The 21,389-nt window shown below is 38.6% G+C and overlaps 1 protein-coding gene across 1 annotated transcript in view; it reads right to left on the reverse strand.

The window, feature by feature from the left end:
* The window catches only part of mlphb (melanophilin b), a 42,574-nt gene that overhangs the window by 14,339 nt on the left and 6,846 nt on the right, over positions 1 to 21,389 (reverse strand). Inside the window, exons 3-9 of the mRNA XM_039599569.1 lie at positions 11,386 to 11,607; positions 10,047 to 10,186; positions 7,889 to 7,930; positions 5,937 to 5,989; positions 3,045 to 3,137; positions 2,478 to 2,619; positions 1,909 to 2,159 (exon numbers count right to left, since the gene is read on the reverse strand). Of these exons, the coding sequence (XP_039455503.1) occupies positions 1,909 to 2,159; positions 2,478 to 2,619; positions 3,045 to 3,137; positions 5,937 to 5,989; positions 7,889 to 7,930; positions 10,047 to 10,186; positions 11,386 to 11,607 (943 nt within the window). The remainder of the gene's footprint in view (positions 1 to 1,908; positions 2,160 to 2,477; positions 2,620 to 3,044; positions 3,138 to 5,936; positions 5,990 to 7,888; positions 7,931 to 10,046; positions 10,187 to 11,385; positions 11,608 to 21,389) is intronic.

A 21,389-nucleotide genomic window follows, 5' to 3' on the forward strand; every position in this document is an offset into this window, starting at 1 on the left:
GTATGTTTTCCCCTGTATCCTGTTTGCATGTCTCTCCAGTGTGCTGCCCAGCTGTGAGACAAATTTACCATGACACAACTTATCAAAGGTATAAATCAGCGCAGGGAGACAGGTAGGCTGGATAATTCCTTCTGTTGTCATGGCTACTCTCCATCACAGAGTTTAATTACTTTCTTTGTTTTTATATTCCTTATCTTTAAAAACTGCAAAGAATCCTTTTATGGCTCGAGTTATACCTCCATATAAACTCCAGACTGTGTTTGAATCAACTCAAAGACAGATGAACTGAAAACTGTGAGATTCACAAGGATAAATCTAGACTTATTGATTAGTGACAGCGGTCAGCAAAGCAGCCTCCTCAGACTAATGGTAAACAAAGTCTGTTTTCTATCTGCTTCATAAGAACAGAACGGCCATGGTTACTGCTGCAATCCTTTCCAGGGACTGTGTTTAATACTGACACATAAATAGACACTGATGTAATGTATGTAACCTCCCTCTGATCTAGCAGCTGTCTCCACGACATCACTCAGCAAGTCAGACTGAAGAACTTGTGTCCGACTTCCAGCATGCACTGCTTGAAAGGTTTAAAATATCAGCTTGTTATTTGTGTTCTTTCTAAACTGTGCCTCTGAAGCAACACTGCAATTAATTTATGTACCAGATCAGATCACATGCTGAGTTTGGTATCAACTTTGAACCCATGCAACCCATTCAAAACAAGATGAAGTTTATCATGTTAACACTACAGTTTGTTGTCCCATTTGACCAATGCAGGTTTTAAAATTAGATGAATACAACCTCTGATAAACTGCAAAATATGATCATTCTGAACAATATGAGGGACATCATTCTACAGGGAGAAAAATTATTCACAGTTAGAAAATATTGAGAACAGTCTTTTCAGGAGTTGATGTCCCAACTAATTTATCCCAAGGTCAGTCTGTGCAATGCTGAGAGAAACTGCAGAAAACCAAAGCGCTACATCTCGGACTCTACAGGCCTCATGTGACATGTTAAATGTTAAAGTTCATGACAGTACAATTAGAAAAAGACAGAACAAGTATGGCTTTTTTGGAAGGGTCGCCAGGAGATAGCCTCTTCTGAACATGGCAGTACGGCTTAGGTTTGCAAATCAGCATCTAAACAAACCACGACACTTCTGGGTGATGTCGTTTGGACAGATGAGACCAAAGAGGAGATATTTGGCCATAAATAAAGAGCACAATGTTTGGGGAAAACCAAGCACAGTATATCAGCACAAACATCTCGTAGACACAGTCAGTGCAGTTCTGTAGGGCTGTATTGGGCTTGTTTTGCAATCACTGGAGTCGGGCACTTTGCTGTCATTGAATGATGTGAGACCATCTATCTGACAGCTACAGGACAATGATTCCAAAGATTATGACTGCAGTTCAATTCATAATCCTGAGTGGAATTAATAACAACAATTTACTGAAAGTTATTCTGAGCTGCTTTAATCAATCCAACACCATGTCTCAGTGATCACAGATTTGAACCATGTGATTTTAATGTTTCAGCTGATTTTTTCTGCTTTCCTTATAATGATTCACCAGGTCTACCCTTTTCCAATTTCCCCTACCAACAAACAAAGTGAACAGAACACAAGAATTAAGATTATCCAAGAAAAAAAACAAAACACGGGCATTAAACTTTTATGATCATCATTAAAACCACACGGATCGTTAATAAAGCGGAATCTCACAGCTTTACGTTTTAATGTCTGGCTGTGTTCATTGGTTTGGAATGCAGGCAAAATGTATAACAAAAGCCAGCAACTTTCCTCCACTCACAGAAACCAGACGTGAAAGACGATTTATGAGTGTCTTAAATAAGTGTAATGTAATGACCATTTGGTGTGATGTTAATATGAGACATATGAAAAACCTGTGGTGGATGGTTGGCTGAGCTCAGGCTGTCCTGAGATGTTTGGCGGAAGAGGCCTGAATGCGACTGGTAGAACGGGTACGGTTGGCAGTGCTCATCCTCTTCTTCTTCTTCTGAGTCCTCAAGGCCAGGCAGGTAGATGCTGCTGCTGCATCGAGGGCCTCCGATGCTGCCGCTGCCACATGAGGAGTAGCTGAGCCGGGAGATGGAGCGGGATGGGATTGTCCGGCTATCTGAGTACACCAGGTCATCTGTGCAAAGCAACCTCTTTGTGACAGGTGTCATTGTACCAGTAGTAAAATAACTACAATGCTAAGTATTATAAGTATTATAGTTATTTTTCTTTGATCAGTTATTCATTACAAAGTAACAAACAACAGTTTAGCACCTTATAATTACTTAATTACTAAATTCAACAATTCCAGTTACAATTGCAAATAAAGCAATTATATATAAATATATAATATATATATCAATAATTAAGTTCTTGTGTTACTTATAAGTTCCTCGATTATTTTAATATTTTTTTAAAAAAAAGTTTCATTTGTTTGTTTGAATCTAATTTCTACCTTGTTGTGGAGTTATTTCGAGGTCCAGCTCTTTATGTTGTTCATCCATGATCTGATGAAACACGGTGGCCATATCTGCCTCAGCAAGCATCGACTCCCTCCCGCCTACATCCATGACCATGATGTCAGGATCACCCGGGGCCTGGAGGTAAGAGTGGAGAGTTATGCGCACAGGTTATTCCCTTTGACTTCTGCTGCTTTTCAGGCTCAGGTAGGAAAAGCCTAAATTTACTGCTGCTTCACATTCATTCCAAGCAGCATACATTTACAGCAGGAAAGAACCACCTGAAACAGTTCACTGCATTAGAAAATGTGTTCAGTTAATAAATGGACAAGATGTGTCCATGTCTGCACACACAACATTTGGATGTACACAAAAAGGGTTATTGTGGCCAGATACGAGAATGAATGATGACAGTGCTAATACAGTACTGTCTTGCCAACCCAGACAATGTTTGGCAAAGACAGAGAGCAGAGGCAGATGGTCTTTGTTATGGATTACAACATGCAGATTAGTTTGCTTTGGAGGGATGCTAGTTGTGGTTAGTTTAGTTGTCTAGCCTGTACCTCATTTGATGGTCCTCTTGATTGGCTGAGGTAGTCAACGTCCAGTTTGAAATCAATGGGATCAACAGTTAACCTCCTTTTGACCTTTTTCATCTTTGGAGAACATGAAGGGGAAACACCATCACCAGCAGGGAGGAGAGAGGAGAGCATAAAGGATAAACCTCTGCCATGACAAAAGGCTGTTTGCTCCATACACTCAGAAAGTGATTGACTTGTTGCCCTTTAATGTACTGCCACTGTAGCAGAGCTAATATAAGTATATACCTTCTTCTGCTAATTAGCCTGTTATAATAGATTTGAATCGCTTGTAGAAACAAAAATTGACTTTTACTTACACATGATGACCAAACACTAAGCAGTAATTGCTTCCTATGGGGCTTAAATTCACATTTTTTTTGTTTTTGTTTGTTTTAACCAAAAATAGTCCAAATACACAGGCCACTTTATTAGGGACACCTAGTTCATCCTGGGTTGGACCTCCATTTGTTTTCAGATGATATCATCATATTTATATTTAGTTTAATACCTGGCTAAAAACAACATGGCTATAATATGTTAGGAGGTTTTTAATAGGATATAGATAACTCTTAAAAGCTCAGGTCTGCAGTAAAATAAATATGATTAATACTTATGTTATTACATTTATATCTTTTTTAAATGTATTTATTTATTTTTGGTACCGGTGCATGATTCACAGATACATGCATGTGGGTAAATAGTTTAAAGGAGCTAAATGTAATGCTGAAATGAGAGATGCACACCCTGGGTTGTTTGGATCTTCTAGGAAGAGGGAAATTTGATTTAAGGGTGCATATCCATGTTCCAGTGTTGACATAGCGTCAGGGTCACTGAGTCTCTACCAGCTCCAAACACTATCTAAACTGAACTGTAGCTTCTCTGAGCAGGCAGAATGTGAGCCGGTTTCCTTACAGTGAATGTCAGAAGGTTCAATCCATTCATCTGTTTGGAACAGCAGAGGGCACTGTGTCTAAAAGAAACTTGAACGAGGGATCCAGTGAACAGCAGTCAAAAGTAAGATTCTTTAAGATAAACATATATAGAAAAAACTGCAAGGGTTGGAAAAAATGCATCCGGAGACCCAGCAGAGCCTGGGAGTCCTGTCATTTCTCAACAGTCAGCGCAATGATTGAAAATAAACAAAGCTTAGCTTCTACAGTGCACACAGACTGTGGTATAAACAATAGTAATCTTCATTTTATGATGAATTCCAGTGGAATCAGTGCCCCCACACCCACCCTTATTTTCTAAACCAAAGGCTTGCTAAGCTCTGGTCTGACTCTTTTATATATGACAGCTTGGTATTTCCCCACAGCACTCTGCAGTCAGTGCTGGCCTGCCCGTGCCTAAACTAAGCCGTCAGCAGCTGTCCAGGCACTCCAGTCCTTCACGAGGGGCTGGCCTAGATCACTAAGATAACCTGTGAAGAAAGCACCTCTGCTATTCATCAGGAACCAGCCATCAGTAAGAGTCAGTGTTGACCAGTGCACACTTGTGCAAAAACTCCATTGATTAAAAAAACAGAGCAAACATGTGGATGCAAAATGCAGATTAAGCCACAGTGAAGTTGTCTGCTTTGCAGATAAGCTTTGAACACTCCTTACTTAAATGTCCAGTAATTAATAAACAGGATATTGCCTCTTGTTTTAGGAAATCCTTGCAGATCTTCACATGTCATATCAGCGAATAACAAAAGACCTGCAAATGATTTTCCCTCTGCACACATTAAATTCATTTTTTGTTTTATGATGCACATCAGTGGAGTCAATCCTGTTGGCAGCAAACTCACTTAAACTTTACAACCTGAAACACTGCTGCATGCTGTCTTTTTATGTAATGTGTTAACAGAATAAAAAGGCAACACCAGAAGCTTGTATGTTCTCTCTGTGCACGTTAACTGTAAGTGTGAACATTAGTGAAGCTTCTGCATACGTTCAGTAAGATAATCACCCATCTGCCTGCTTTCCTGGCTGCTAGTCTGCCCATTACATTACTACCAGTTTCCCACATTGTCAATCTCAATACTGACATCACTACTCTAGTCCAGTCCTTTTCATGCCCGCCTTCTTTGAGCCAATCAGCCTCCACTCTGCGTGGTTTAACACTGTGCTCTCTGTCATTCTTCTTTTCAGACTCTCATTTGCTCAACCCGCCTCCTCCTCATCTCTACTTCACCCGAGTCCCTCAGAGCTGCACCCAAGCCTCAGTCTTCATCTTCACAATCAGCGTCAAGACCGCTGGGATTCTGTTCTGCTGTGATGGCTCATCAGAGTCTACTCATCTAATACAACAATTTGTCTATCTCAATAAATCATGTTCAGTTCTTCTAAATGATCTCTCCTTATCAAAATGGGAATGATTGTTGTTCTCTATGAGTTAGCACTGTGATGGACTGCTGACCTGTCCAGGGTGCATCCTGCTCAGTGACAACTGGAACAGACTCCAGCATTGCCTGAGTTGTACAAAGGTTAACAACATGTATAAATGTATAAAATCTACATGTAAATTGTGGCTGCATTGTGAGCTGGACAGTCAAAAATGACTGATGTAACATGGTAGGCCAGCAAGTTGGTGCAGTAGTTAGCGCTGCTGCCCCACAGAAAGAAGGCTCTGAGTTTAAATCTGTTAGTTTTAGGAGGAATCTGTGTCCTTCTACCTTTTAACCAAATTTAGACTCAAACAAATGTCTTTACTATGACCTCAGAAGGCGTTTCCTCATTTCCATCACTTTTCAGTTTCCAACCAACTCTCAACATTGTTCAAACATTTAGTAAGGCTGCCCTTAAAATTATTTCAGATAGTTGTTAAAATCGAGGGACATCTACTGCTAGTTCTTTTAAAATGTGAAAATAAATTAAAAATGAGCTGCCGTACCCTTTGGTGTTGTTGTGAGTCTGTTGCATCCATACTGTGCTCCTCATATGCACCTATAGATAAAGAAGGAACACATGGCAGTGTTAGAATAACCAAAAAAAGGTTTTGTGATTTCCAGTGTGCATGCATTTACAAAGATACCATGTGACTGAAACCAGAGTCACTCCAGACTACAGAGACCTCTGTTATTGTTAACCAGTGGCCTTTGACCTTACAGTGTGAACCTTGTTTACAAAGTACAGCAAGAGAAAGCAAAAGCAGGAACACTGTGGACTGTGTTTCAGTCCCTCTTTATGAGAGTGTTTATGAGGGAGCTGGATTTTTGCAGTGTGTAACAGTTCCCTCTTGAATACAGCATGAGAAAGAGGGAAGAAAAGGCTGGGAACAACAAAAGCTTTACACTGAGCATAAAAGCAGAAAAAGATGAACATTCATATCTTTAGATTAGTCTTTTAGTTCTTACTGTTAACTGCTGAACTAACTTTGGGGCTTTTGCTACATTTTGCAGAAATTATTTGCAGAAAAAAAACTTGTTACACACACTAAACTGTGGAAATACAACTACAGTAACCTCGTAACATAAGTGACACTTTTTATGGTCTTGAATCTTTCTGACTAAACCTTCCCTGGCTCAGCTCTTATACTGTTGATATGCCAGTGGCAATGGGAGCCAGATGACTGTGCCAGACTAACCAGAACCTTTAGGTCTGTTCCCAAACCGCTGTGCCCACCACATGTGTGAGGCATTCAAAAACACCAAAGGGATCGTTGTAAATGAACGAAAATGAACCTCTCTTATTTACTGTATCGTTATGCTTACAATTATCATCACAGATGTTCCTGTTAAATGTTAAGGTACCAGTTATTAAAAAATATACGTATCCAGAATGTAGAGACTACAAATGGGCTGGATTAACCTCGGTAGGGAAAAATAAGTGGGCTCAAATTGACTCTTGTTAGTGGTAAAATGATGAAACATAGATTTATTTAGAACAGTTAAGGTGAATCAAAATGAAAACAAAACAGGTACCAAAACAGAACCTGCCTTAAAACTTTCTGTTGTACAATTACAATTAAATAAACACAGCCAGGCAAACAGGTAATGCACAGGAAGCACTGACTGAACAGATTCACTGAACGAGTTTTATATCTGACATTCAGTCAACTTAATGTCAGAAACGTTTTGCCTGACCGCAGAATGAGTCCATTACTCATACAAACCCATACAAATCTCTGAAAATAGTGAATAGAAGTAATAAATGAGCTTTCTGATCATGTTTACAGAAGGCCCGGTGAGTCATTCATCATTTTGACCAAATGTGAGGTCTACAGGTATTTGTAACTTTGTTTCTGTAGGTAGTGCAATTTGATAATTGACTGACAAGCAATTTCGTGGCTGCTGGTAGAAGCAGCAGGATGAATTGTGAGGTATAGCCTCAGCCAAATGCTGCCAAACTGACTGGACAGAGATTAACGGTGCAAGTGGGTAACAACCCAAAACAAACTGTAAAAGCAACAAAAGTGTTTCTCAAAGTGAAGGAATGGGATATTTCTCAATGTCATGCAAAAAAAATCCTGTTTTCACTCTGAGAGATGGATTGCACATTCCAAGATGGTGCCTTATTGGTGAAGATAGAAGATGCTCAGGAGCACAATCACCAAAAATAAAGAAATAAATGAATGAAAGAATAATTATATAAATAGATAAAAAAAATAATAATACAATAAACCACGACTTTATTGGTATAAAATAAAACAATCATACTGAGAATTCCCAAATGTTTAATAGATCTGCTTAAAGCACAGCTGTAGCTAAGAACAGTTTAAATACGCTACCAAATCAAAGCAGAATATACTAAAATAATGAAAGCACCTTTTGGTTATATTTAAATTTTGGAAATTCAAACATATTTCTGTCTTGTGACAACATCTGACCTTTTCAGTATACTTACTGTGGACCTCAGGCATGCTCTGTGTGTCATACTCATGAGGCTCTGGAAAACAGAAGAGCAGAGCACACATGGCTTATTAATTTGCATTCAATTATAGTTTCATATAATTGATCCAATTCCTGTAATTACTATCACATTGTTCTCCTAATTGAAAATCTAAACGTAATGACATTAGGTTATTAACTGCAATAAATAGCTCAGCAAATTGAGATAATGCAGGTAGTCCTTATACTTTCCACATAAAACAATAATCAGAAGCAGCAGTAGCAGCATTAAACGGCAGAGCCAAAGTGAGAGTTAGCCAGTGGACTGAATCAGACTTTTGTATGTGAACAAGACTCTTTTGTAAGTATCAGCAAAGAGTGTGAGGACAGGATGACACCCTCCGAGCTGTGGGGGCCCAGCGGACCATAGAATGCATACAGCAAAAAGACAGTAAAAGAATGTGTGTGTGTGTGGAAATGCATGTTTATTTCAATCCAAGTGGTCACATGATGAGTTGCTGTTCATTTTAAACATAATGCATCTGTTAACATGCATTTTTATGACTGTATTTCATGGCTACAGCTTGCATCTGTGGACACTGTGTGCTAGATTCCACATAAATACACGGCAAACGTTTTGTCCTGCTCCCTCCATTTTTGCTCTGCTTCTGGTTGGACGAGCCCTGCAGGACCGAATCCTTCAGTTCCAGGCACAGAATGGGAGACATGTGAGTGAATGATCACAAGGCCCACGGGAGCTGCATCGGCCAACCAACTTGCTCTGTATTCCTTCCCAAAAATCCTCAGGGGTGACTCAGCGTAAACAGTACCAGAAGTCTTCGCTGTTTCTATATAATTCATCACATTCACTCATCTCCTGATGTTGTGATCTCACATGGAGATCTGCTGTGAGTAGTAATGCTTGAAACTGACATAAAGTATGCTTCAAGGAACACTTTTTTATATGCTGTGGGTGTGGCTTCGCAACGCAGCATGAGCAAGTTCAAAAAGAGAGGGAAAAATGGTTTTGATGAGGCCTAATAGCGTCACTGGATCAGACTTTAAACCTGAGCTGCACACAATAAACAAACAGCATTTTCCCCCACCTTAGTATCTCTAGTAATAATCTCCCACAGGGCAGAGTTAGAATAAGCATCCTGGTCAGCTGACGACTAAAGAGAGATACAGCTGTGAGGAGCCAGAAAGCAGGAAAAACAGGAAAGATGGAAGATTAAATCCCTGTGACAGATCTGGCAGCCTGCTAATATCTGAGAAAGAGAGCAGAAACTTTCTTCTGGTGACTTAGTGTCAGAAAAACGAAGACGCTCATACAAAGAGGGGGGCCAAATTAAAGGACAAGGGTGACATAAAGCGTCTTGGACCACAAGATTGGTGCCATTGCAAACACCATAAACACTATTGTCTCAAAATATATTCTCTAATTTGGCGTTTTCTTTGATGGAGAGGATCTGATGATTGCAGAGGCCCGGGCACACCATTGCTTTCAGTCTGCGTGCATCACTGTGAAGAGCTTGCATTTTGTTGTCCAGTGAAATATAATAATATACATTACAACTCCAATTCTTGAACTCAAACACAGTTCACAGATGAGATGGCGATCATCACGGTGACGTTTTACGAGTCGAGCTGGAGTGATGCATATTTTCCAAGCAGCCGCAGTACAGTATGCAGCTGCTGAATCTCAGCGAAGCCTTTCATTTAGTGGGGATTTCTCATGGTAAGCTCAAGCAGACTTCCATGACTTCGAGTCAGCGGTCTCTGACTCTGGCAGATTGAACTTTTGACCGGCAGCTTCTCCTCAGGGCTTGTAAAGAAATGAGTGGAACGGATGGAAATTTCTTAAGATTGCCTCTTCAAAGCCACCTTGACCTGAAGCTTGACATTACACCACATTTGTAACCTTTTATTTGCACATATTCATGTAGACATTCCCTACTTGGCAACTGCCCAGAGCAGCAAGTGTTTGACTGCTAACCACTAAGCGGTTACTAATCAGTCAGTGGGGTGTTAATCTTTTTGCTGAAAGGCCACCGTGATAGTACGCTGACTGGCAAAAATGCACATTTTCAGCAGCAGAACGAGGATTATGACATTCCAGACATAAGCTTGGTTTCAAACTAAGTAACAAACCAGACAGAAGGTGGATTGCTCACCTCCTAAGTCACTCTGAGAGCGGCTGCGTTCTCCGTCGAACCTCCTGAAGAGGGAACGCATCACCTTGGCGCTGCCAAAGCGCTTGAAACGGGCACGGACATTCTCATGGTACCACTCCAAAGTACCGATCTTGAGCACTCTGTAAGTGAGAAGAATGGAAGGAATAAAAATTAAATGAATAATTAAAGGATAACATTACATGTGAAAAGTTTAAAATGAGAACATATGGTGAGAAATGAGCCCCAAATGAGGGCAATTTATACACTATCCTATAATATCACATAGAAAATGCTTGTGGGAATATAGACTTGCCAGCAAAAAGAGCTGTGTTTTGCTCTTTTGCTATAAAACAGCAGTGTGCAGGTTTAAGCATGAGATACATAGCATGATGCTTTCCAGACACTGGCCAAGCTTCATTAAATAACTTTTCAGTATGCAGCTTCATCTGAACAAACAGTGGTATCATGGCTCCATATGGAGCTGATTTCAAGCAGGATGTATTGAAATCTATTGCTGCATCCAGCAGAGCCTAAGCAGTAAAAAGGATTTTTTATATCTGTTTAAAAAGCAGCCAAACATCCATCAAAGCACATTGAACTTGACGCTTAACCTTTGATTCAACAACAGTCGCCTCAAAGCTCTTTAAGAACTGACAGCACATGGGTTGCTCTTTGTTCATTAGTAATCTGAATTTATTAGTTGATAATTTTTATTCATCTTACGAGAAAGAACACAATGGCTTCAAAACATAAATTCACTTTTAGAAATGTCGAGCTGCCACAGCAAACCACAACTCACAAATCGAGCTTAACATCAGTTCAGAAATACACAATCTCAGGCCAGAAATACACAATCTCAACTGTAGTCGCTCAGTTCAGCAGATGGATGAGCTGGTACCCATCTACAAAACCAGTTGGCAATTGTCATGTAGAGTAGCTTGTGCTATTTATGTTTCTTGAACCTGCCAAAAGTGCTGCTCGCTGCGAGCCTCTTTGGAACCCACTACCTCTTTTCATGCTATTCTGCCCTACTCTGTGTCACACTGAAAATTAACAGAGGAATCTTCTTTAGACTGTAGTTTTTTCTGGCTCTAACATATTAAGTGCTTTCCCAGCTACACATCCCAGAGCTCGTTGGTCACGTTATTAAGCATGGTTAAAGGCATGTCAGCACAAAGCTTATGAAGCTTGTGGAGACAGTGTGTAGTCCACAAATGACTACTTTAAAACTTGAACTTGAACTGCATTTATACAGTTAAATATATAATTTCTTGTATTCAACATGACACTTAGTTTGCATGACTACTTTTGAATTATTCTTACAGTGGTCATTACCTACCTGGTCATGTGACAGGTGTCACACACCCAGCCATCCTCCTTCTTGTTATAGCGGCTGCAGGACTTGCAGATGTAGAGCTGGCAGTCCAGGCACTGCTGCTTGTTGTTAAGCAGGAATTTAAAAGGCTGGAGACAACGAATGCAATGAGACTCAGTTAGGCTGGTCTGGTTCCCCAGCAACTCTTTCTTGGTATCTTCCCTCTCAACCTTGGTCTTTAGATCCCTGAAAACAAATAACACAATAATATGAAAGGCTAGCATATCCACAAGAAGGCAAACTGTCAACAAACAAATCATCTTCCAGGCCTGGTAGAAAGTTTTATTTCACATCTGGTTCATTTGATATATCATTAACCAATTTACTGTATGACTTATGAATGTAGAAATAGTCACGGGCTAAAAACATGCAGGTCAATTTCATGCATTTGTAAAGAGACAAAGCAGAACATGCATGGAAAAACAGTGCTATACATACAGTACAAGAGATCCTTGAGGGAAAATTACTTCACATTTTTACTCCAGGGGTCCATCCAAACTCAGAGGAATGTGGCTTATACTGACTATTAAAAGCTTGTGGCACTTAACACACTGATCTCCTACGCATTTAGTCAAAGTGCATATTTGGCTTTTAAGTGTGACTGATATACCCGTAAACTGCAGATATAACTTATTAAAATTTAGCCCAGATGATTGGTATAAGAGGGATACAGCTAAATCCAGCTGCTGGTCATTAATAACGACGTTTAAAATTTATATCTGTTAAAATGGAGAAACACTAACAGTGTTGCTATGGACTGACTGCAGATATAAGCGTTTAAACAAACACATTAATGGAGCTTACGAATGGAGGCTCTAATTGCTGTTCAGCCAAATGGTGGTTTAATTACTAAATAACACCACTTTCTCTTAAATTAGATACGGATTAAAGCAAGCATAATGGCAAAATATATCTGTCTTCAATTTAGATCAGTAGTGGTTGGTTTAAAAGTTTAAAGGATACAAAAAGCATGAGACAAATTTGATTTGCATTAAATTTGCTAGACCTCGGGTTTTTGCAGATTTTGAGTAATACTTGAATTGCAATTCTACCAGAATACATTGTGTGATGGACCAAGCTGAAAAAGCAGGAGTCATCACAGGAATTATTAGAAAAACTGGATTTTCATTTATTTAACCCAAAAATTATATTTACAAAAGCAACAAATGTTGAAGTCATAAAAGAGGTAAAAGAAACAAAACTCAACTCAGTCAAAGACCTGCAAACTTAACAAACCAAACAACTGCCCAAACAAACATAACTGACCTAAACAGGAAATGACACACAAGGGTATATATAATGGCTGATCAGACCACTATGACACACGAGTGGTAACTAAACAAAACACGATCATAAATCACAAAAATGATGCAGCACAGTCTAGTTTGTTAATAAACTAAAGATCAAAGAAGAAAATCAAAAACCACTAAACCCTAAACTCAAATATCTAATCAAACACAAAAGCTTTTGTTAATTAAAGGAAATACACATTCTCCCCTTCAGCAGGAAGTGGTGGTGCGGTCCAATTATCCCTCTTTGTATTTGACAACTTCAAACCCTGGCCATCACCTTTTGTCTGGCAACTCCCAGGATTCATGGCAGGTAAGTAGTAAAAGAAACAAAGGTTAGTTAAAAATCAAACAAAGTAATGAACTGGTATGAATACATAAGCAAACTAAATGTGCGCGCTTACAAATAGAACAAATGTATCCAAACCAATCAATAAACTTATTGGAAACTAAAGTGAGTTATTGTGTTCAAATGAAGAAATGAAAATACACAGGAGTTACCGACTTTAGAGTGTGGCCATGGGTTTGGCCATCACACATTGCAACACTGGTTACGTTCAGTAACTATGAACCATTTTGTGCTTAAGGGCAAGACAAAACAGACCTATATTCATATCTGTGTGAAATAGCCTCCATGTCATGTGATCAGTCCTTTTGCAGATTGCATTTTTTGACAGTCCATATCCAACATCAAGAACAAGACACTGCAGAACTACACTAACATACACATTGCCTTTGTTGTCTTATCAATCATTTCTACACAATACAAAAAATCCCCTTGCTATTATTGGTTGAGGTCATAGTAAATAGCTAAATAGCCATAGTAAATGCTTTTAACACACCTGCAGACAGTTAAAGCCATAAGACAGTTAGCTTTTTGTGTTTCCTTTATGTGGTATGTCATCTTCAGTGGTCTGAAAAAAGTCTTGATGTCATCCATTGATGCTAGTTCATTCATAACTTTGTTCAGTTGTACTTTGGGTTATCAAAAATCTTATGGCAGGACTGGACTTCCCTCACGCCATTTCCAAATTACTCAACTCATGAATCCTTTGGACCATTAGCTGCTGCTGCTTTGGGTGTATTTTTGTGTCCCTGGACACCACCGGACAAAGTTTTTCCCCCTTTGACTCAAGTATTTATACTTCACTAAGCTAACCATAGCTTTCACTGCTGAGTCCGAGACAATTTAAAAAACACATTTTCCCCCAGATGTTCAAATAATAAAAATTTAGATGTCATGAAAAAGATTTGAAGGTTAATTTCTAACTCAGTGCTCACTTTGTGTTTTTATAGCTGCAAAAACAAAGCTCATACTGCTGCATTTAAAAAAAGATTTTATGAGTCAAATTTTGGCTGACACGAGTAAAGAGATGGCTGTCAGCACATGGATGGCAACACATAGCTTTATTTGGCACGTCTTTTTAAATAATCATGTCAGCCTGCTACACTGAAAAGCTAGTAAAGGGAGAAAATTCTAGCAAGTTTCTAGAGTTACTCGAAGAGGAAAATGTTTCACTGTGACTTTTTTGTCAAAATTACATCATAATTGCTGTAATGTAACGTCAAACTTTTGATATTGTTATTATTGTAAAGTTTTAATCAGTACCTTCTTCAATTCAGAATTTCAACTGTACAATAAATTCAAAGCTTTCGGTAAAATTCTACTGTAATTCTGTTCAAATGGCATCTTTCTTCTTCTCTGTGTGGCTTGGAATCTGCTCGCACGTGTGTTAACAATGACTTCATTGCTTTGAGTCAGATCATTTTGTTCTGCAACGTTTTTAATTCAGACTTTTGCTGATTGTTGGATAAGTAACAGCTTCACTCGGTGCTGAAGGATGCTGACAGTAGTGCAGTGGAAAAATTCAGATAACAACTCCCAAATGTCACACAGCGTGGGTGGAGTCTGGCAAAACACCCAGTGAGGATGAGAAGATGCTTATTGTTTATTAAAGATTTATTTTTTTTAAAGGCCATGCTTTTTAAATTATAGCCCAGATCATTGGGATAAATGGGATACTTTGTAAGCCTCTTTTAACCTTTTGCAGAAACAGCTGCTGGCCATTAGCAGCGCGATTTAAAAGTAATATCTCTTAAATCTACCCTCCTCTGAAACATGAAATCCCACAAATCTGGTATACAAGATGCTCTTCTATGATTTCAACCACACATGTGTGCTGTAGGCAACTACCATACCCGCCAAGCACTGGGGCATGACTTGCAAAGTCAACTATCAAAAGACGTGTGCAGCAGCATGCCAATAGGGGAGGATAGCAGAAGTTTATAAGTGGTGCTCCCCAAAAACGGCAACAAGTTTTTTATTTTCCAATGACTGATGAAGGTCATGAAAGCACAAGAAATTATTGCTTTACACTTTTCAATGGCAATTATCCTACTTAGGGGCAATGGAGACCTCCAGCAACAACACAAAAGGTTTTGATTAAGAGCCATTTGAATGGTTACTTCAAAAATTTGATCAGCTCCTGAGAAAAATATTTAGAAATGTTGCTGCTAAGTTTGTCTTTCTGTAGCTTGGTGCCAGTGTTTTAGTGTATATTAATTTTTTTTTAAATTTTCAGCTCATGTTTGCTGCTGAATGCCATTAGAGTAGCAAGACTATGACAAAACCATAACCTGCAGGTTGCATAGCTGAAACAATGAGCGAAAAGGGGCTTAATTCTTCAGTAGAACTGAGCAGGACTGCACACTGGTGCCATCAGTCTTTGTTGATTTGTCTATTTCACTCTTTAGATTTCTAAGCCTATTTTCTCATTGGGTCCAGTTCTCCAAACAGACTTAACTATGAGCTTTGTCTTATCTTCTTCAATAATCATGTCAGGGACCTGTGCACTTACAGGCTGCACTTGCTCTAAAGTACTTTTTGGCTTTAAACAGGACCACTAGCAAATAAATAGACTGTGCTGAAGTCTATTCAGCACAGTTGGTTTTCTTTTTGATAAGTCCATTTTTGATATACAGCCTGTGTACACACCTTTTACTGCTATCTGAGAAGGACATGTTACTCAGATATGATCATAGTCAAATCTGTCCCACTGTGCCACTGGTGGGTACGAAAGTGACCACATATAAGAGCTGGTCAATAACTAGCCTACATTTTACAGGTATTATTGCATACATGAACTAATCATTTAAGGAATGCTGCACAGTCATAAATTATCCAATCCAACTTTATTTATAAAAAACCTTAAAATACCCAGCACAGGACCAAAGTGCTGTACAGTAAAGTAATTGTACAGAGCTGAATATGTAATATAAATAAATGCAAAAAGCACTGCCAACAATAAGCAAAAGGCTAACAAAACGTTGACACATTGCTAATATAAATAATATATTCACTAGTACTAACAGTAAAAACATTTCTCAATAAACTGTAAACATACAGATTACTAGAACCTAAATATTTAAACGCCATTATTAAACACACAAGTATATGCAGAGTATGTTATGTACCTCTGTAGTATAAAAAGTAAGATTCAAAGAGTCTTATATTTTTCTTCAGTGATATTTTATTTTATAAAAGTAGGAAAACAAAGTAAAACAAAGGTGGCCATTAAATTGTTTTTATTAAAAATAGTTGAAATAACTTGGGCAGCACAGTGATGCAGCATTAGCACTGTTGCCTCACAGCAAGAAGGTCCTGGATTTGACCCAGCCTGCCTGTGTGCAGGCTTCATGTCCTCCCTGTGCTCGCCTGGGTTCTCTGCTACCTTTTGGCCCATGACTGCTAGGATAGACTACACGCATTTCATTTTCGAAGAAAAGAAAAACAACAGATGGATAAAATAACAAATTTTCTAAACATTTAAGCATCTTTATGCTTAAATGCCTATGCTTTATAGAAAACCTTCGTGTATTCCCCAGCGCTCTCCAGTATTTGATTAAAAGCAGGTAGTGCAGAGTTTTTTAACCGGCAAAGCTCAGGAATCCGGGTGCGGCAGCCAGGCGTTCAGTTAGTTACTTTAGTCTTCATAGCTGTCTGCCTGTTCCCATACATGGCGATCTCTCTCTGTGGCTCTTCACATAAATCTGACTCTGTCTAGCTTAACTCAGCTGGTGTAGAGAGTCTTAGTAACATCATCATCTTTTATTCTCCTGCTGACTCAGTTCTATTTGACAAGTTACGATAAACTAGATCTAACCAATTGGAAAAGATCAGGAGTGAGACGTAAAAAGGGAGGGTGACTCCCATACACAGAGGATTAGGGCTGGAAAATAATAGTTTCTGAGGAAAGAAGCAGATGCTGCCCTTTGGACTTCTAAACAGTCTGTTAAAATAACGCTAACCCACTTTAGGTCAACTTTCGTCTGATTGGCTACTCCTCATAAACAGCAGGTGTGTGAGGTTTCTGTGCCTAAGACAAGTTGTAGGGATATTAGGGATATGTGCTCTCATCATTAAAATCCAAGAAAATACATACATGCACGCATAGAACCAATTATTACAAGCAGGCTGCAGCCTGAGCTTTTGGGAGTACAGGAACTGACCTAATTATTTGAAATATGTGAAAGTAAGTAAATACTGTAAGTGTATCATATTACAAATCTAAGGTTTTATATATCAGTACCTAAAAAGAAAAGATTTGCTTCTACCTGGTTACAAGGTTCTAATATTAAAATAAAACCTCAGTTTAACAACAACACATGGGATAATTACACCCTAGGATTATTTAACAAAAGGTGAGTCAAACTGAAGAAGCAGTGAGTGAAAAATTAAACACACCCCATGATTCAGCAGCTTGTAGAACCACCTTTAGCAGCAATAACTTGGAATAATGTGACTTTGAGTCTTTCACATTATTGTGGAGGACTTTTGGTCCACTCTTCTTTACAACGGTGCTTCAGGACATTGGACTTTGCACACATTCATTTATGCACAGCGCTCTTAAGGTCCCACCACAGCATTTCAGTCCGGTTGAGATATGGACTTAGAGCACTTTTTATTCTTTCTTTTTCCTTTATTCTGCTGTAGATTTGCTGCTGTGCTTTGGATCATTGTCTTTTTGCATGACCCAGTTTCAGACTGAGCTTTCTCTGTCTTCATGGTTGACTCAGTGACGGCAAGATGCAGATATGCTGGGTGTTATGGCCAAACATGGTCAGTTTGGCCTTGTTCATCCAAGAGATGTTGATTAAGTCTTGTTTGGAAATGATGTTATAACCCTTCCCAGATTGATTCTCAGGAACACTAGATCACAAATCACCATTGATATCTGTCATTCTGTTAAGACGTCTGAATGCTCCAGAACAGAAAAGAGTCAAAATTTTTCTTCTTTTCGACTTTGGCCCTTTTAACCTTGTTCAGTCAGTTAAAGGCCCAACACATGAATGTGGACATACCTTGGATCTTGTGCTTTCCAGTGGCCTGACTCTCTGTGACACTGAAATCTGCAACACTGATTTCTCTGACCACATGCCTGTAATATTTGAGTTCCCTCTTTCTTCTCAGTCTGTTAGACTGATGTACCCAAATACCAAACTCGTATGATTACTGCAGATACAGCTGATTGTTTTATTTGTTCTTACAAAAAACTGTAATCATCTCTTACTTTTTAATAGGTCCACCCACTTGACCACTGACAGCCTACTTTCTCTGTTTAAGTCAACCTGCTTGGAAATCCTTGATTCCATTGCTCCTCTCACAACCAGGAGTCTAAAACCTAAAACCCAGCCTTTGTTGAATAATTCTACCAGAGAACTCAGACAGGTGTGTAGATAAGCTGAGCAAAAATGAAAAAGAACAGACTTCAGGTATCTTTTGATGTACTTAGATAGTCTTTGTTAAATTATCAGAAGGCTGTAAGAGCAGGAAAAACAAAGTATTTCTCTAAGATCATGTCTAATAACTGTCACACACGCAATATTTTATTTAGCATTATTAACTCAGTTCTTAATCTACCTACTGCTGGTCCCCATGTAGCATCGAAAGCACTGTGGGAAAACTTACTGAAATTATTTATTAATAAGATTGCAGATATCAGGTCTCATATTATCCCTCCTGCTACTGACCCCTAAGTTCAATATTTTTGACCACTTTGAGCCCGTGTCCTTTTCATTACTGAATGAAGTAGTCAACAACTTGAAACCCACAAGAGGTACTCTGGATATTGTTCCATCTCGTTTACTGAAAGATGTTTTTGATGATGTGAGTATGAGTTTGATTTCTATGTTCAATAGCAGTCTTCAGTCTATGACTTTAAACATGCAGTGGTAGAACCAATTCTTAAAAAGCAAAATCTGCATTCAGCAGTTTTATCCAACTTCAGACCAATTTCTAAATGGCCTTTTCTTTCTAAAGTCCTGGAGAAAGTTGTCCTTTTCCAGCTCCAGACCTTTCAAGATAAAAATGGCATTAGTGAAGTATTTCAGTCTGGTTTTAAAACTCACCACAACACTGAAACTGACATTTCAGTGACCTTTTAACATTTACTGACTTGGGAGATATTGCCATTTCAATACTGTTAGACTTCAGTGCTGCCTTTGATCCCATAGATCATAGGATTCTTTTCTCTCGGTTGAACGTTGTGTTGGAATCAAAGGGACTGCATTGGAATGCTTCAAATCTTATCTGTCCCACTGAAGTTTTTCTGTTAGATTGGGGGATACATCATCCGTCCCCCAGGGGTCCATTCTTGACCCAGTCCTTTTTTCAATTTACATGCCAGCTATGCGCTCAATTTTTTTTTAACAATATGGCATCTCATTTCATTGTTATGCAGACGACTCACAGATTTACCTACCACTGAAATGTAAATTTCTAAGTCCTCTGAAGGTTTTACTACATCGTTTGGAGGATGTTAAGGCATGGATGGCTTTAAACAGAGGTCGTTGAGTTTGGTCCCTGTGACCTTTATGACTTTGGCAGTAATCTAACCTTTGATAGACAGATCAATTCTGTAATCAAAACCAGTTTCTTTCATCTCTGGCTACTTGCAAAAGTGAAGCCATTCCCCTGTTTCAGAGACTTTGAGAGAGCTATTCATGTGTTCATTTAATCTCACCTAGACCACATATCCCCCATACTAGCATTCTTACAGTTGCTGCCAGTTATTTTCAAATTAACACCCATGCAATGCGGGTGTGCAGATCCCATGATCTTTTGAACTGGTATACAACTGGTCTGTGGACCAAATGCTCCTAGCTGTACCAAGGTCCAGATTAAAGCACAGAGGAGATCAAGCCTTTGCTGTGACTGCTCCTAAACTGTGGAAGAAACTGCCGCTTCACATCAGGACCTCCCCAACATTAGACACTGTCTGAAAACCCACTTTTATTCATTGGCTTTTAAATCAGAATGAGTTTGCACTACTTTTATTTGTCTTATTTTTTATTCAAATCTTCTCAGTTCATGCTTCTTTCCTTAAATTTTGCCATGTCTTCACATGCTTTTATCTTCTTTGATTATTTTAAATGTACAGCACTTTGGTCAGCCGTTGTTGTTTTAAATATGCTATATAAATAAAATTTGACTTTTATAGAGGTACTCACATCTACTGATGATCAATAAATCATGTGCATTTGATTTGACTGCAGTTATCCTCTTGCACTGCTTCTGCATTTTGCCTTAATTTTTGTTAAATAAATAATGCCACTGTGTTTTATGTCATATGTTGTGTCTATCTAATGTTGTATTTGCCTAATTTTAAAACCTGGTGAAGACTGGGTTCTGAATTGAGTTAATTTGGTCAAAATATGTAAATCTTAGAACTTATAAAGGGTGCAATTTCTTTTTCACATAAGTGCATTATTTAAAACTAACAAAAAAAAAACAAAAAACAGTCATCCATCATTTCCTTTTCTTAACTGCGTCTTCAGTTCTGAATCTCGTGGGATTGGAGGCTATCCCAGCTGGGTGAGAAACAGGGAAAACACACTAACTACAACAGAGGAAAACTTCGGCTGAAACAGCTGATTGATGTGTGTTAACAGTGAAACCAAACAGTAAACTGACAGACCAGAAAACCAAAAGAATGAGAGATGGTATAAGCATGTAAAAAAAACAAAAAAACAAACAAAAAACCCCCATATAAAAACCAAAACAGTGACATTGCCTTGTAAAGTTGTGACCAGCAGTTCAGCCAACAATTTTCCAGATAAGTCTTTTCTCTTTACACAGAGTCATTTGATCTACTGTAAGTAATAAAATATTGATTAGTGCAGCATTATTGTCTGATTTTGCCTGTTTTTTTTTTTTTTTAAATTCTCACAATAAGATGTGACTCAAAAAAATAAAAAAGTTTTACAGCTAAACATATTGCCAGATACACAAATACTTAAAATAAAGGTCTAACACTTAGGAAGTGTGTTGATGTCTGTTATTTTAGTGAACAAAGCAAATTATAAATCATTGCCAAAATATTTCATTTTGTGATCCATCCAGTAGATGTGGTTTTGCACGATTTAGGCGTGGGCAGTTTTATATGTAAACCACATGAAAATCTGCACCTTTTTATAGATCACAGAGGACTTGGATGAAAACAACAGTTGCCTGAGAAGCAAACAACTGGCTCATCTAAATGGAAAACAACTAGCTGAAGAAGAACATTGGCAGGGACCTCAACCCAAATGGTTAAAACTGTCCTGTCCTGTAGTCTGTGTCCATCCCGCTTTTCATTGCCTTCTATTTTGGGTAATTCATACTGGAGACACGAAGGTTCA

Source organism: Oreochromis aureus, linkage group 16 (assembly GCF_013358895.1).
Source record: "Oreochromis aureus strain Israel breed Guangdong linkage group 16, ZZ_aureus, whole genome shotgun sequence".
Classification (NCBI taxonomy): Eukaryota; Metazoa; Chordata; class Actinopteri; order Cichliformes; family Cichlidae; genus Oreochromis; species Oreochromis aureus.